General features: G+C 48.3%; 1 protein-coding gene across 1 annotated transcript in view; it reads left to right on the plus strand.

The window, feature by feature from the left end:
• The window catches only part of KIF7 (kinesin family member 7), a 29,555-nt gene that overhangs the window by 12,273 nt on the left and 1,903 nt on the right, over positions 1-15,379 (plus strand). The window contains exons 9-18 of the mRNA XM_082198305.1: positions 5,446-5,558; positions 6,511-6,663; positions 7,959-8,161; positions 8,302-8,499; positions 9,626-9,751; positions 10,392-10,568; positions 12,031-12,246; positions 12,928-13,134; positions 14,625-14,823; positions 14,938-15,084. Of these exons, the coding sequence (XP_082054431.1) occupies positions 5,446-5,558; positions 6,511-6,663; positions 7,959-8,161; positions 8,302-8,499; positions 9,626-9,751; positions 10,392-10,568; positions 12,031-12,246; positions 12,928-13,134; positions 14,625-14,823; positions 14,938-15,084 (1,739 nt within the window). The remainder of the gene's footprint in view (positions 1-5,445; positions 5,559-6,510; positions 6,664-7,958; positions 8,162-8,301; positions 8,500-9,625; positions 9,752-10,391; positions 10,569-12,030; positions 12,247-12,927; positions 13,135-14,624; positions 14,824-14,937; positions 15,085-15,379) is intronic.

Below are 15,379 nucleotides of genomic sequence, written 5' to 3' on the forward strand. Positions count from 1 at the left end.
ACGAATATAGAGTTATGCCTTTTGGATTGCAAAATGGCTCCCACGTTTTTCAAGCTTTCATGCATCACGTGTTGGCGGGGCTCCTCTACAAGACGTGCGTCTGTTTCTTGGATGACATCCTGATCTTTTCGGAATCGCAGCAGGAGCATGACAGACACGTCAGGGAAGTGCTGAGCAGGCTCCAGCAACATAGGCTTTACGCCAAGCTGGAGAAGTGCCAATTCGACGTGACGGAGGTGGATTTCCTGGGATACAGGTTGTCTGACAAGGGGCTCGCCATGGACAGCGCCAAGGTTCGAGCGGTGTTGGATTGGAAAAGCCCACGCAACCGGAAGGAGGTCCAACGATTTGTCGGCTTCGCGAACTTCTATCGCAAGTTCATCAAAGGCTTCGCTATGCAGACTGCAGCCATTACAGACACGCTCAGTTCCAAGAAAAAGAAGTTCATCTGGACAGCGCAGGCGGAGCAGTCCTTTCAGGCACTCAAGCGTCTTTTCGCCTCGGAGGAACAGCTGCTTCATGTCGATCCTAGCAGGCCGATGAGAGTTGAAACAGACGCCTCGGACAGGGCCGTCGGAGCAGTCCTGCTGCAGAAGGACCCGCAGGGGGTTTGGAGGCCCGGAGCGTTTTACTCCAGGAAGCTCAGCAAGTCCGAACAGAATTACACCATCTGGGACAGGGAGTTGCTGGCTATTCATGCAGCGTTCAAAGCATGGAGGCACTTCCTGATTGGAGCCAAGCACACGGTGCAGGTCTGCACGGACCACAAGAATCTGGAGCACTGGCGCACGGCACAGTTCCTGAACCAGAGGCAGATACGTTGGGCTGAGTTCTTTGCGAATTTCGACTTCCGAATAGAGTATGTCCCGGGGGACACCAACATCATGGCGGACGCGCTATCCCGTAAGCCACAGTATCTGGAGGACACCACGCCAGCGGCCGCCATGCACATCTTCGCGCCAACAGTGTGGGCGTGCGCTGCGGCGACAGTGGACCTGGAGGCGGTGCGACAAGCGTTGCAGAATGACTCTTTCGCGCAAGCAAAGATGGCTGAGATGCGAAGGGGCACGGCAGCGACCAACGGGTTCCAGCTGAGAGATGGATTGCTCATCCGCAAAGGGGCCATCTACGTGCCGGGAGACGAACTTCGCGCCAAGGTACTGCATCAGCTGCACGACGCGCCCACTGCCGGGCACTTTGGCAAGGAGAAGACGGTGGAATTAGTCGCCAGGGATTTCTGGTGGCCCGGAATGAGAGGGGAGGTCGCGGACTACGTGGCGAGGTGCGACACCTGCCAGAGGGCCAAACCAGTGCACAGACCGCCGGCCGGACTGTTGGAACCGCTGCAAACTCCGGTCGAGCCATGGGAGAGAGTCGCCCTGGACTTCGTCACGGATCTGCCCAGCTCGAGGGGCAAGACGGCCGTGCTGGTGGTGGTGGACTTGTTCTCCAAGATGGCGCATTTCATCCCGTGTGCGAAGGTGGCCACGGCGGAACAAACCGCCAAACTGTTCATAGACCACGTGTTCAAGGTTCACGGTCTGCCACGGTCTATTCTGTCCGACCGCGGGCGGCAGTTCATCTCGAACTTCTGGCAGAAGCTGATGGGCTTCCTAAACGTCAAGATCAACCTGGCGTCGGCGAGACACCCGCAGACCAATGGGCAAGCGGAGCGGGTCAATGCCATCATGCAGCAGTACCTGAGATGCTATGCGAATCAACAGCCTGCGATGTGGGTGGATTACCTGCCGCTCGCCGAGTTCGCCTACAACAACACGAAGCACGTGTCCACGGGGGTCACGCCGTTCTTCGCCAACAACGCGAGACACCCCAGAACCTTCCCGGGACTGGAAAGACTGGTGGAGGGGGAGCCGCAGACAGCAGATGCGTTCGCGTCGGAGTTGCAAGAGGTTCACGATCAGCTGCGGCGGCACCTGGAGCTGGCCAAACACGCATACAAGGTGCAGGCAGACAAACACAGAAGGGTTGGCGAAGAGATCCAGGTGGGAGACTGGGTCTGGTTAGCAGCCCACGCAGTGCCGGCCAGGTCGTTGGCCAAGAAGAAACTAGGGCATAAGCAACTGGGGCCCTACCAAGTCGAAGAGCAGGTCAACCCGGTGGCTTTCAGGCTGGCGCTTCCGGAGGGTTCCAGAATGCATCCGGTGTTCCACAGATCGGTGCTCACTCCCTACAAGGCACCGCACAGGTTTCAGGAACCCGGCACGGCGCCGAGTCCGCTCCGAGAGGGAACCAGGCAACGGGGAGTGGCACAGGAGGTGCGCCTCAACGAAGTCACGGAGATTTTGGACTCCAGATGGGGGGAAGAGGGGGTAGAATACCTTCTCGCTAAGGAGGGCACCCCGGCCAATGCCAACAGCTGGGTGCCGGGCTACACTCTAGATGAACCTCTGCTCAAGGAAGAGTTTCATGCCCTCTTTCCCCATAGGCCAATGCCGGCGGACTTTTTCGACGACTGGCTTTTCACGCCCACGCTTTCAGCCAGCACGTTCCGGGGGTTCGACTCGGATGAGGAACCGACACGAGACGCCCGTTCCCCGGAGGGGTCACCCTCGGGATCTGCCTCAGAACCCTCGTATTGGTGGGATGATCGACCAGAGGAGCAGTGGCGCAGGAAGTGGCTGGAGGGTCCAGGACGAGCTACGCCTACAGAAGGAAGCGAGGGAGAGACCGACATGGACTTTTTCGGGGACAACCAGGGTCTCGAGCACGGCGGCACGGAGATGGAAGCAGAGGTGACCGTCGTTGACGAGAGCAGGGAGGAAGAACCGGGAGTCTGCGGATGGAGGCCGGCCACGGGAAGCGAACTGTACCCGACATTCGTCCCTTTGACACTGCAGCACCCAGTTCCCGCACCGGAGGGAGGGGAGGGGGGAAGGGGGGGCTTTGAGGGGGGGATGGATGTCAGGGGTTCAGGAGCAGAGGCGAGGGCAAGGGAGGAAACAGAGAGCGAGGGGGAGGAGGCAGAAGAAAGGATGAGTGACGACGACGACCCGAGATCTCCGAGTCTGTCCAGTGAATCAGAAGATTCACAAAGAGGAGCACCAGTGGCAAGGGCAAGGGGGGAGACTAGGGGGACACCCCAGGAAGAAAGAGCCAGAGGGGACTCAGAGGGGAGCAGTTGGAGATCGGGACCTACGTCACCGCCAGAGAGTAGGGAAGAGGAAGAGCGCCTGGGAACTAGCGCTGGCAGCTCACAACAGGAGGGAGGGCACGAGTCAGGAGTGGCCACACCTTCATCGGGGAGCGAAGTGACGGTTAGACGGAAAGTGGAAGGTTGGGCGCGCGCGCCAAGTTCAAATGCACAGGAAGGTGGCGCAGTAGGCAGCCCGGAAAGAGAGCCAGGTCCTAAAGCCCGGCGCAAGGAGACAGGGGAGTCAGGGGGGTCAGCGTCAGAAGAATCCCGGAAGGGAGAGACCCAGGGGGGCAGAGGGACCCAGAGGAGAACTGTCAGGCGGAAAAGGTGGAGCAGGGCTAGGATATTAAGTTGGTGCGCAAGGGGCGGAGACTCAGAAGGAGCTTCGCCGACCTAAGCATAAGGCGTAGGGTTGCACGCAGCAGCTCAAGAATGGAGACTGTAACTCAATAAAGACTTTTAATCAACAACCGCTGGCTAGCGTGATCCTCTGTGAGCTAGGATCTGGAAGTAACCCTGACAATTAATTTTACAATATTTTTTGAGATAAATTTTAAATTTCTTCCAGTCTTCCTCCGCCGTCTCTTTCCCCTGGTCATGGATTCTGCCAGTCATTTCAGCCAGTCCCATATAGTCTATCACCTTCATCTGCCATTCTTCCAGGGTGGGTAGATCTTGTGTCTTCCAATACTTTGCAATGAGTATTCTTGCTGCTGTTGTAGCATACATAAAAAAAGTTCTATCTTTCTTTAGCACCAATTGACCGACAATGCCCAAGAGAAAGGCCTTGATATTTTAAGGATGTTTAAATGAGTATTCTAAATTGTAAAACAGAATTTAATAAATATATGTAAAGGAAATGTAGTTCAAAAAGCTGGAGACCTAAGTTTGGGAAACACTGTTTTGGAGGGATACTGATTGTGTGAAATACCTTGCCTTTCTTCCAGACTCAGCGACTTCCTTGTCAGGTCTGAAATTGTCAGTGTCTGAAATGGGAATGTCTGAGGCTCACCTCTTGCAAACACCCAGCTAACACAAGTGGGAGAACATTTTATGCATGAACTGCCCTTAACAATATAGGGGGGGAATGTTACTGACTGGCTGAGCAGGGATGCAGATGCTGCCAGCTTGGAACAGGGCAGTTCAGATAATAAAATAGAACATGAGCCCTGTTGCAGAAAGGATGCTGCTCTGTGCACAAAATCTTCTATTGTTGAAATATATATAAAAAATGTCCAGTGGCACCTTAGAGACCAACTAAGTTTGTTCTTGTTATAAGCTTTTGTGTCCATGCACACGGAAGCTTATACAGTGGTGCCTCGCAAGACGAAATTAATTCGTTCCGCGAATTTTTTCGTCCAGCGGATTTTTCGTCTTGCGAAGCACGGTTTCCCATAGGAATGCATTGAAAATCAGTTAATGCGTTCCTATGGTCCAAAAAAGTCCAAACAAAGCCAAATTTGGTACAACAAGAGTTTATTAAGTGCTCTTTAAAGTCACACATACTGTAAAGAGCATTTCAAAATTCAAACCCAGAATTTTTTTAAAAAAACAGCAGAGTGGCCCAATGGTCACAGAAAATCATAAAAATGCAGAAAAAACACACACAAGCTTCCAGATTCTTGCAAACCCCTTCCCAACACCAAGTCCTTGAATTCCAAACACCCCAACCCAAAATCCAAAACCCCCCCAAAAAAAGTTTTAAAAGCTTAACTTACCAAATGGCTGCAAAAGAAGTTTTGGAAAAGCTTCAAAAATCACCAAAGTCTTTAAAAACCTCAAAAAAGGCTACTATGTACACTGCGTTCTATGAGTTCAAGTCGCAACTGTATTAACGGTGTTAAGAAAAAGGAAACAAACTTGCAAGACGTTTTCGTCTTGCAAAGCAAGCCCATAAGGAAATTCGTCTTGCAAAGCAGCTCAAAAACGGAAAACCCTTTCGTCTAGCGAGTTTTCCGTCTTGCGAGGCATTCGTCTTGCGGGGCACCACTGTACCAAGAACAAACTTAGTTGGTCTCTAAGGTGCCACTGGGCTGTGTGTGTGTGTGTGTGTTGACTGTGTCGGACCAACACGGCTACCTACCTGATTCTATTTCTTGTGTGATCCCTTAACTTTAATTCATCAAAGGTGATGAATTCCGTACAACGAAGGGGAAACTGACTGAGATGCCACCAGCTTTACTTCTGTCTGGACTCAGGGTGGGGTGTTTGCTTTATAATTTCAACTTTTCTCTCCCGCATTGTTTATGCAAACCCTCTGGATAAAGTGACCAATTTGGTTGCCGTTCTAGAAATGGGATCTACAGCTGCAGCCAGGGGGAGGTTTCGGATAAGAGGAGCAGCAGACAATGGAATAAGAGCAATCCAGCACAGATCCAGGAGGAGCCTCCAGAACCCTCTAGAGGTAAGAGGAGACTGAGTTGCCGCTCTCAGAACTCTAATGACAGCAATATAAAACCAGGACACCCTGAATGCCTCAAGCTATACCTGGACTAGGCAACTCTTTTTTTAAAAAAAATTATTATTATTATTATTTATTATATTCAATTTTACACTATACATTTGACTTCAAGCCTTAATCAAAATCATCAACATTTAGGATTCTCCAAATCCTTAGACTTCCCTCCACCCTTTCATGGTTTCCGATATGAAACTTTTTCTGCTGCATCATATATTTTCTCCATTTTTCTTAAAATAATCCGTATTTACCTTAGTTTTCAATACATTACAAGTGTTACTCAAATCCTGCCAAAGTTTTTAGTTGTTTACAGTGTTCTCTTAAGTAAATTCTAAATTTTTCCCAATCCTTATTAAAGTTTCTACCTGATTTCCCCGGCAATTTTTGCCATTTCGGCATAGTCCATCATCTTCATCAACCATTCGTCTCTGGTCGGGACTTTATCTTCTTTCCATCTCTGGCCAGTAGTATCAGCGCTGCTGTCATCGCATGCATAAATAATAGTTTTTCCCCTTTGGTATCTCTGCATCTAAAATTCCTAGTAAAAAATGCTTCTCCTCCCCCCCCAAAAAAACACACACGTTATTTTAAACATTTCTTTCAACTCATTATATATCATTTCCCAGAAAGCTTTGTTATTTTGCACATCCACTGCATAAGGTAGAACGTTCCTTCCTTCTCCAGCATAAATTAAATACCCACGATACATCATTTTAATATAGTTCTCTTTCAACGAAAACTTTAAGTCCTTCTTTCATAACTTTTCCCAATATGAAAATTGAATATTATGCCCAATATCTCTTTTAGGCAACTCTTGCCTTGGTGCCTTCTGTCCCTTCACCTATTTGGATTGGATTATTGCCAGGGCACTTCTATATTTTGCTTCTTTTTTCCGCAGAGGACTGCAGGAGACCAGAGCTGAGCAGTCTTGGAGAAGGCTTTTCAGGGAAGGATTCAGAGTGGCGGCTGCTTCAAGCCCACCAGAAGATCCGTGAACTGGCAATCAACATCCGCATGAAGGAAGACCTGATTGTGGAACTCATCAAGACAGGTGAGGAGCACTCTTAAGTAGAGATGTAGCTTGGGTGATTGACTTGAGGATAGGGGAGTTTCCCCCTTTATATATTCTCAGAACAACTTATATATGAAGAGTTTCCCCCTTTATATATTCTCAGAACAACTGGAAGGTGTGTGTGTGTGTGTGTGTGTGTGTGTGTATATATAAATAATATCTTGGTTGTATGGCTTGAGGAAAAGCCTAAACCTCTCTCCAAGCTGAATGAGAGCCATTTGGCAGTCTTCTGCCATGTGTATGTGTACAGCACATAAAGCCAGAAAGGAATTACTTTGGTTTTCTTTCAAGAGTAGTAGCTGTATTGTTTTGTGTTCCCAAAGTAAATGCAGCCTCTGTATACTTACTTGAGAGCATCTCCATCAAACCCAGAGGGACTAACTTCTGAACAGGCTTGCATTGAACTGGAAATTCTTATCTGAGGTGTTCTTAGTGAAAATTGAAGCAAGACAAGGTGTTTTTTTGTGTGTGTGTGTCAATATTTTATACGTGAAAAGTGGTGTGCAAGTTTTTAAAATACTCTGGTTTTATCCAGAACACTTTTGTCTCTGGCTCTGCCAGTCATTGTCTCTAGCTCTGCCCCTTCCAGCATGCAGCCCCCATAAGAAAAAAAGGTTGCCAACCCCCTGTGGTAAAGGGATAATTAATTCTTATCTGTGTCATGCTGCAATAACAAATATTTACTGCCATTCAGCCTTCTTATTCCTTTTCTTTCCATTCCTGTTCCCCATCACAACTTCTGCTTGTCCTCTCTTTTTCCTGGTCTAACTTTCCTTCTCTATTCCCTTTTTTTAAAAAAATGATTTTTATTGGTTTAACAAAATTAAATTATAAAATCAAATAAGATTCTTCCGAATTGTAGGACTTGCCTCCTCCACTCCAGGGGTCCTTTGTATAGCTTAATCAACTGCATATTATAGTTCATCCAAATTACAATCCTCCAAAGTATCCAAAGTCTTTGTAACATTGCAAGAGTTATTCCTTCTCTATTATTCCCATCCCGGTTTACAGTTACTATTACATCCTTACCAAACACTGAGCTGATAAGACTGCTGCTGTCACGTCTTCCTCTTCCTAATTGCTGGTGGAAGCAGAGATAGGAGTCTGTCTTGGAGTGTCTTGATTTTGACCTGCAATTGATCTCCATGAAGTTTCCCTTCCCCTCCTTAAAATGATTTTGTTTATGCTGCTCCACTGACCCCCCCCCCCACAAAAGCCCACCCCAGGTGCCAGACTAGCCTTTGGTGGTGATGCCAAGCGTCTGTGTCTTTCAGGGAAGCATGCGCAGACGATGAACAAGCAGTATTGTCAGAAAATCCGCGACTTGGAGCAGGAAGCAGAGCTGGTGCGAGTGGAATTAAACGACGGCCAGAGGCAGCTTTGGGAGCTGGAGGGCAAGGAGTCCCGAAACCCCGCAGAGAAGCGGAAGCTCCAGGAATACCGTACCAAAGTGGCAGCAGCTCAGAGCAAGGCAAAGGTGAGCCCCGGAGCACTACTATATTGGGGGGTGGGGGGTGGCAGAGTGCCAGGGTGTCTCAAAAAGGCCTCTTCCATTTTGAGAGCCTCCTTTCGGTCCCTGGCATTAGCTGTCCTGCCTTATTGTCCGTCCTGCAACAGATCCTGCAAGAGAAGAAGCGAGCGACTGAGAAGCTGGCCTCTCTCTCCGCTCAGAACGAGAAGCGCTTGCAGGAGCTGGAGAGGAACGTGCAGCTGATGCGGCAGCAACAGGGGCAGCTGCAGAGGCGGCTGCGGGAGGAGGTGGACCAGAAGCGGCGCCTGGAGACAGAGATGCACAAAGGGCAGCACCGTGTCAAGGTAGGGGCGGCTCGGCTTCAGTGCCAAGGCCAGAGAGTATTCAGGAGCAGTGATGGCCCTAGCCATTCACAGAATTGTAGAGTCGGAAGGGACCATTTTAAAGAGAACAACACTGGTTGCTGCCATATTCTGACCTCGGGTTAAAGAAGCTAGTTTTAACCTTGAAAGCCCCTCAAGGCTTTGAGATCCAGGGACCCCTTGTATCAACCTGTGAGAGAATAACATTTTCCACTGAGGCTCCTCTGACTGCCACAACCAGTAATCAAGAAGGTGGAAACAAGAGAGGGCTCCTTCATTGGCTATGTAATCCATTCATTTCGTACCCATAAAAGGTAATATAAAGGTAAGGTAAAGGACCCCCTGGACGGTTATGTCCAGTCAAAGGCAACTGTGGGGTGCGGCGCTCATCTCGCTTCAGGCTGAGTGAGCCGGTGTTTGTCTACAGACAGCTTTCCAGGTCATGTGGCCAGTATGACTAAGCTGCTACTGGCACACGGAGGTCCATCACGAGTGCCAGAGGGCACAGAAATGGCGTTTAGCTTCCTGCTGCAGCGGTGCTTATTTATTTACCTGCACTGGTGTGCTTTCAAACTGCTAGGTTGGCAGAAGCTGGGACAGAGCAATGGGAGCTCACCCTGTCACGCAAATTTGAACCGCTGACCTTCCAATTGGCAAACCCAAGAGGCTCAGTGGTCTAGACCACAGCTCCACCTGCTTCCCATTTGGTACCCAATTACAATTCGGTACCCATATTATCTTTGTCACCAGGTTAAGACTTTTTTATATTTTCTGTGGCATTTTAAATGAATTGAAGTTCTAGTTTTAATGGAGAAGAACAGGGCTTTTTCTGGCACCTCTTTTTCTAGAAAAACAGCACTGGGGAACAATATACATAATAAATATAACTACCTGGAACTGAGTTACCCATTTGGCTTTCTGAATATGTTTTGATGTTTTGGAGTCTTTAGAAGGTGGTCTGTTGTTTGTTGTTGCATCTTAATTGCATAGTCTCATTTTGTGCCATGAGCCACGCTGGGATATGTCGCTATGAAGGGTTGTGCATAGAAATGTCTTTTAATAAATGATACCTTGCGGGTCTGACAGTTTCCCCTCCACTCATCTTCAGGAGTTGGAGCTGCAGCATGAGCAGCACCAGAAGATATTGCGCATCAAGACTGAGGAGATAGCAGCATTCCAAAGGAAGCGCAGGAGTGGCAGCAACGACTCCATGATCAGTTTAGAACAGCAGCAGGTAATGGGGCAAGGGCTGGCGTGCCTTTCATCTTCAACAGCTCGAGGCTGGGGTGTGAAATGCCCCTGCAAAAGGGCAGGATTGGGAGCAATAAGTGCTTTTTGAAGGGTTAATACAGTTGTACCTTGGTTGACGAACACCTTGCGAGTGGAACGGTTTGGCTCCCAAACGCTGCAAACCCCGGAAGTGACTGCTCCTGTTTGCGAACTATTTTTGGAAGCTGAATGTCCAACTGGGCTTCCGTGGCTTCTGATTGGCTTCAGGAGCTTCCTGTAGCCAATGAAGAAGCCCCACTTTGGTTTTCAAACGTTTTGGAAGTCGAACATACTTCCACAATGGATTCCCTTCGATTTCCAAGGTACGACTGTATAATAGTTAAATCGTTTCCCGGGTTTACAAGTCTTGTCTTTATTTTATTCAGTTGTGTTATGTCCTGAAATTGGGGGAACGTAGGAAGCTGCATTACACTGAGTCAGAGCATAGCTTCATTTAGTATTGTCTACTCTGGCTGGCAGTGGCTGTTTAGAGCTTCAGGCAGGAGTCCCCTTTTCCCAGCCCTTTTGGGAGATGCCAGGGATTGGATCCTCTGACAGCTTGAGTCCCTCTGACAGTCTCTCCCTCTGCCTTGCCTTCCCATCAGAAAATCGAAGAGCAGAAGAAGTGGCTGGACCTCGAGATGGAAAAAGTCCTTGAGCAACGCCGTGCCTTGGATGAGCTGGAAGACGAGCTGACCAAACGGGAAGCCATAGTGGCCAAAAAGGAAGCGCTCCTTCAGGAGAAGAATGGCCTTGAAAACAAGAGACTCCGCTCTAGCCAGGTGAGCCTTGGGTGTGGAAGGTGAGCTGCTCGTTGCCATTATTTTCTTTGTGACAAGTATAACATAATCCATTCTGAATGTTTTTTCTTAGTAAATCTGGGGTGGGGGAGTACATAAATGAAGCTTACATTAACGAATCTGTTCATGGAGAAGGTGTAAACGAAAATAGGAGGAAACACTTCATTGCAAAATTAAAGCTCATTGACTTTTTTTGGGGGGGGGCTTAATTTACAAGTCAATATTTATAGGATTAGGGGATGCGGGTGGTGCTGTGGGTTAAACCACAGAGCCTAGGACTTGCCGATCAGAAGGTCGGCGGTTCGAATCCCCGCGACGGGGTGAGCTCCCGTTGCTCCGTCCCAGCTCCTGCCAACCTAGCAGTTCGAAAGCACGTCAAAGTGCAAGTACATAAATAGGTACCACTCCGGCGGGAAGGTAAACGGCGTTTCCGTGCGCTGCTCTGGTTTGCCAGAAGTGGCTTAGTCATGCTGGCCACATGACTCGGAAGCTGTACGCCAGCTCCCTTGACCAATAAAACGAGGTGAGCGCCGCAACCCCAGCATCGGTCATGACTGGACCAAATGGTCAGGGGTCCCTTTACCTTTATCTATAGGATTGGGCTGTAACAACCAAAATATGCTGTTGGCTGAAGGAAGTGAGGGGTGGGGGTTGCTGCTGCAGCCTAGTTCACTCCCTTGGTCATTGTTTGGTGCCCACCTAGCAGAATGAGGCCTGTGCAGACTCCGCCCCATTACAGTGTACAGTGGCTGCTGGGGACAAGACCTGAGGAGACAGTTCCTCCTTGGTTTTTGCCTTTTACAACTCATTCCACTTCGGGGGTTGTGTACACACACAGAATTCTCCGCTGAAATCTGCATGAAGGCAGAAAATTGCCTGAGGGTTGAAGGGAGGTGCCCCCCCCCCTTAGGATAAATAAATAGGGTCCTCCTTCGGGTACAGAGGACTCGATCAATGCTAGCTGCCATCCTCCCTTCAAGAAGATGCAGTGGGACCTCGGTTTAAGAACTGTACTGTTTACAAACGATTTGGTTTATGAATTCTGCAAAACTGGAAGTAGTGTCCCGGTTGGCGAACTTTACCTCCGTCTAAGAACGGAATCCGAATGGTGGAAGGGCACCAGCGGTGGGAGGTCTCATTAGGGAAAGCGTGCCTCAGTTTAAGAACGGTTTCGGTTTAAGAACGGACTTCCAGAACGGATTAAGTTCGTAAACCAAGGTACCACTGTAATTGTTTTATTCTATGCCAAGATGTGTCCCCTCTTTTCCCTTATAGTTGCTATGCTATTCCTTCTTTGAATAGAATTAGCTCTGTTAGCTCCCTCCCCTGAGGAATTAAAACTAGGCGATGTTTGGTAAACCACAAGGACATAAGCTGCAACCGGTGGACTTGCCATCCTAAGGATTCCCCCCCCCCCCCCGTCCCTTGATTTTTTCTGGCTTAGGCCCTGAATGATGACATCATGCGGGTGTCCAGCCGCCTGGAGTACCTGGAAAAGGAACTGACGCAGAAGAATGGGCAGCTTTGCCACAGCAGCACGCATGATCAACAACAGATCCGGCAAGAAATTAACAACTTGCGGCAAGAGAAGGACCAGTTGCTCAAACAAAGGCTGGAGATAGACAACAAGCTACGTCAGGGCACCTTGCTGTCCCCAGAGGTTAATTGGCAATTTTTTCTTGTTGCAAGTATAGTTGATGTACTAGAGATGTTTTGTTTTTCCCCCTGTGATTTTTGGTTCTTACTATAAACAGTCTACACAGGTATATTTCAGGGGGAACTTGCTCTGAAAGTGCTTTGAAAACAACCTATGTGCATCTTCATTTATTCATTAATTTATGATGTACAGTTCCTCTCATTTTTAAATAAGGGTGTGATTGCCATGAGTGCAGAACACAACTGCTCGATAAGGTGGAACAAATGAGCCACCGTGGAGTGCGGGAATCTTAAAACTAGGTCATTAGTGGAACTGGGACACGACATCCTGTGTTCATTTGGAAGGAAGTAATGTAAGTTTAATAAAATGAAAATATATCTGATGTCTTGACTCTTGGGGCACTGTGTCCATGAGTAGCATCCTATTTCTTTCCTAGATGCTAAATTTTAAACTCAGGTCCCTGCTTGGCCAAGGACTTGAGCAAAAAGGCTTCGAGTAAATTATGATCAGCCTTTGTACGCCAAGTGGGAGTCACACTAAACTATATTTCAGGTTTATGAGAGCAGCTAAATGTAAGGACTGGGAACCTCTCTGCCCAGCAGAACTAAACGTTATTAGTTGCAAAACAACTAAAGTTATCCTTTCCCTCTCAGTAGTTTTCTTGCTTTCTTCCTCTCCATTTAGGAGGAACGGATCCTTTTCCAGCTAGATGAAGCCATTGAGGCTCTAGATGCTGCCATTGAATACAAAAACGAGTCAATCACTTGCCGGCAACGTGTTTTGCGGTCCTCAGCCAGTCTCCTATCCCAATGCGAGATGAACCTGATGGCCAAACTCAGCTACCTCTCATCCTCCGAGACCCGGGCACTGCTTTGCAAGTATTTTGATAAGGCAGGTGTTGAATTGTGGCTCTGCTCCATGGAGCAATTCACTGTCCAGTATGAGCACATCAGAGGCCCAGGCCTTACCCAGGGGTGCAAAACTTTTAGTCAAGTTTGGTCTCTTTCCCTCCAAACCAGCTCCTCCCTGCAGCTTTCAGAGCAAAGCTCCCTCAATGGTTTTCCTGGTTCTTAAAATATAATAAATATAATACCTTTATTGCCAATGTACAACCTGTGTACAATGAAATTAACCGAGCCTCATCCCCCCCCCCCACAAACACTCAATCTCATTGCACTCTGTGTGCTTGTTGCACAACACACCAACCCCGAAAGTCAGTTGCACTATATTATTTTCCGTTCAGCAGCCTAACAGCCCCACGGATAGAAACTGTTTTTTAGCCTGTTGGTACGACTGATTATACTTCTATATCTCCTGCCCGAGGGTACAAGATTAAAGAGGTGCTGGCTGGGGTGTGAATCGCCCAAGAATTTTTCTCGCTCTCCTAAGGCACAATCCCTTGCAATGTTATCTAGCAGAGTCAGGGGACAGCCCATGATATGTGCTGTATTCACTACCCTCTGTAGAGACTTTCTGTCCATGGCTGTCAAGCCAACGTACCACAATGTGATACAGTATGAGAGGACACTTTCTATTGTGGACTGGTAGGAGGAGGTCATCAATTGTTGTTTAACATTGCTCTTTCGCAAGACCCTGAGCAAATGTTGGGCCTTTCTGACCACCTGAGTTATGTTGATTTTCCAAGTGAGGTCTTCACTAAGGAAGGACTTTAAAGGAATAGACTCTCTCCATACAACTCCCCCAATATACAACAGGGCTAGTTCCCCTCTCTTCCTCCGAAAGTCCAACACTGTCTCCTTTGTCTTGCTAATATTTAGGTGCAAGTTATTCTCTATGCACCATGTAAATACTTTCTGAACCTCCCCTCTGTACGCTGATTCATCTCCACCTGTAATTAGACCCATTGTGGTAGTATCATCTGCAGACTTAATAATTGCAGTAGATGGATCAGATGAAATAGTCATATGTCTACAATGAGTACAGGTAGGGACTCAGCACACATCCCTGTGGGGTGCCAGTGCTGAGCTTCAGGGAGGTAGAAGTAAAAACAAGCACAATACCTTAAACCCGCATTTGGACTGCCACCATTTTGGGCAGTAGGTTGCATAGGAAGGGAGCAAGAAGGCATCCCTACACATAGAAAACTAGGATGTCTGGGGTTAGATTGGAACCCTTCTCCCTGAAATACCCATTCTCTGTGTGAGGGGATTTTTCATTTATGTTTTGCACAGAGGAGCTCCCAGCCTCCATCTGCAGTGGCGGTCCAATCCAGACCCAAGCAATGGCTTCCCACATTATCACTGGGAATCTCTCACTTCATGAATCTGTCAGTGTCATACGCATACAATGTTTCAGTTCTGTTAACAAGATGATGCCTTAGTTGCGAGAAGACCATGCAGAAAGTTTGTTTTTTTGGCCAGGTGGTGACTCTGCGAGAGGATCAACACAGGCAGCACATTGCCTATTCCGAACTGGAGATGCAGCTGGAGGAGCAGCTGCAGCTGGTATTTTGGCTGGAAGTAGCACTGGAGCGCCAGTGCTTGGAGATGGACCGCCAGCTCACCTTGCAGCAGAAGGAGCATGAGCAGAACATTCAGCTTCTGCTCCAGCAGAGCCGGGGTAACAAAGGGCCTTTGTAGTCATTGGCGGATCACTTGGCATGTTAAATCTCCAGTTGGACAAAGTTTGCCGGTCCTCAGCAGACTGCGTATTTAATTCCCTTCTCTCACACAGAGCACATGGAAGAGGGGCAGGCAAACAGCAGGCTTCAGTACCAAGGAAGGATCCAGGCATTGGAAAAAGAATTGGCACATTACAAGTGGGCCAACCACGAGCTGACTCAGAAGCTGAGTGCAAATGATTTGGAGGGACAAGGCAAAGGTGAGGATAACCTCGGCTCTGGAGGTTTAGTCTTTTTATCACTGCCACTGATGACGGTTCAGATGTGACTATTCTACACAGCAAACCAAGCACATAGTCCCAACCATGTTTTGAAAGGCAAAGCGGTGGACTGGATTCCTTAGAACAGGGATGAGCAACCTTTTTCATTCAGAGGTCCAAATTCCTGTGCTGAGTGGGGTCAGGCAAAAGTGGGCAGGGCATTTGGAGTAAATTTCACCTTAACACTGTAAACTAGTTTTTGCAGGCATTTTCTGCTCTCCATCCAAACGATGTA

The sequence above is a fragment of the Podarcis vaucheri genome (assembly GCF_965113315.1).
Source record: "Podarcis vaucheri genome assembly, chromosome: 14".
Classification (NCBI taxonomy): Eukaryota; Metazoa; Chordata; class Lepidosauria; order Squamata; family Lacertidae; genus Podarcis; species Podarcis vaucheri.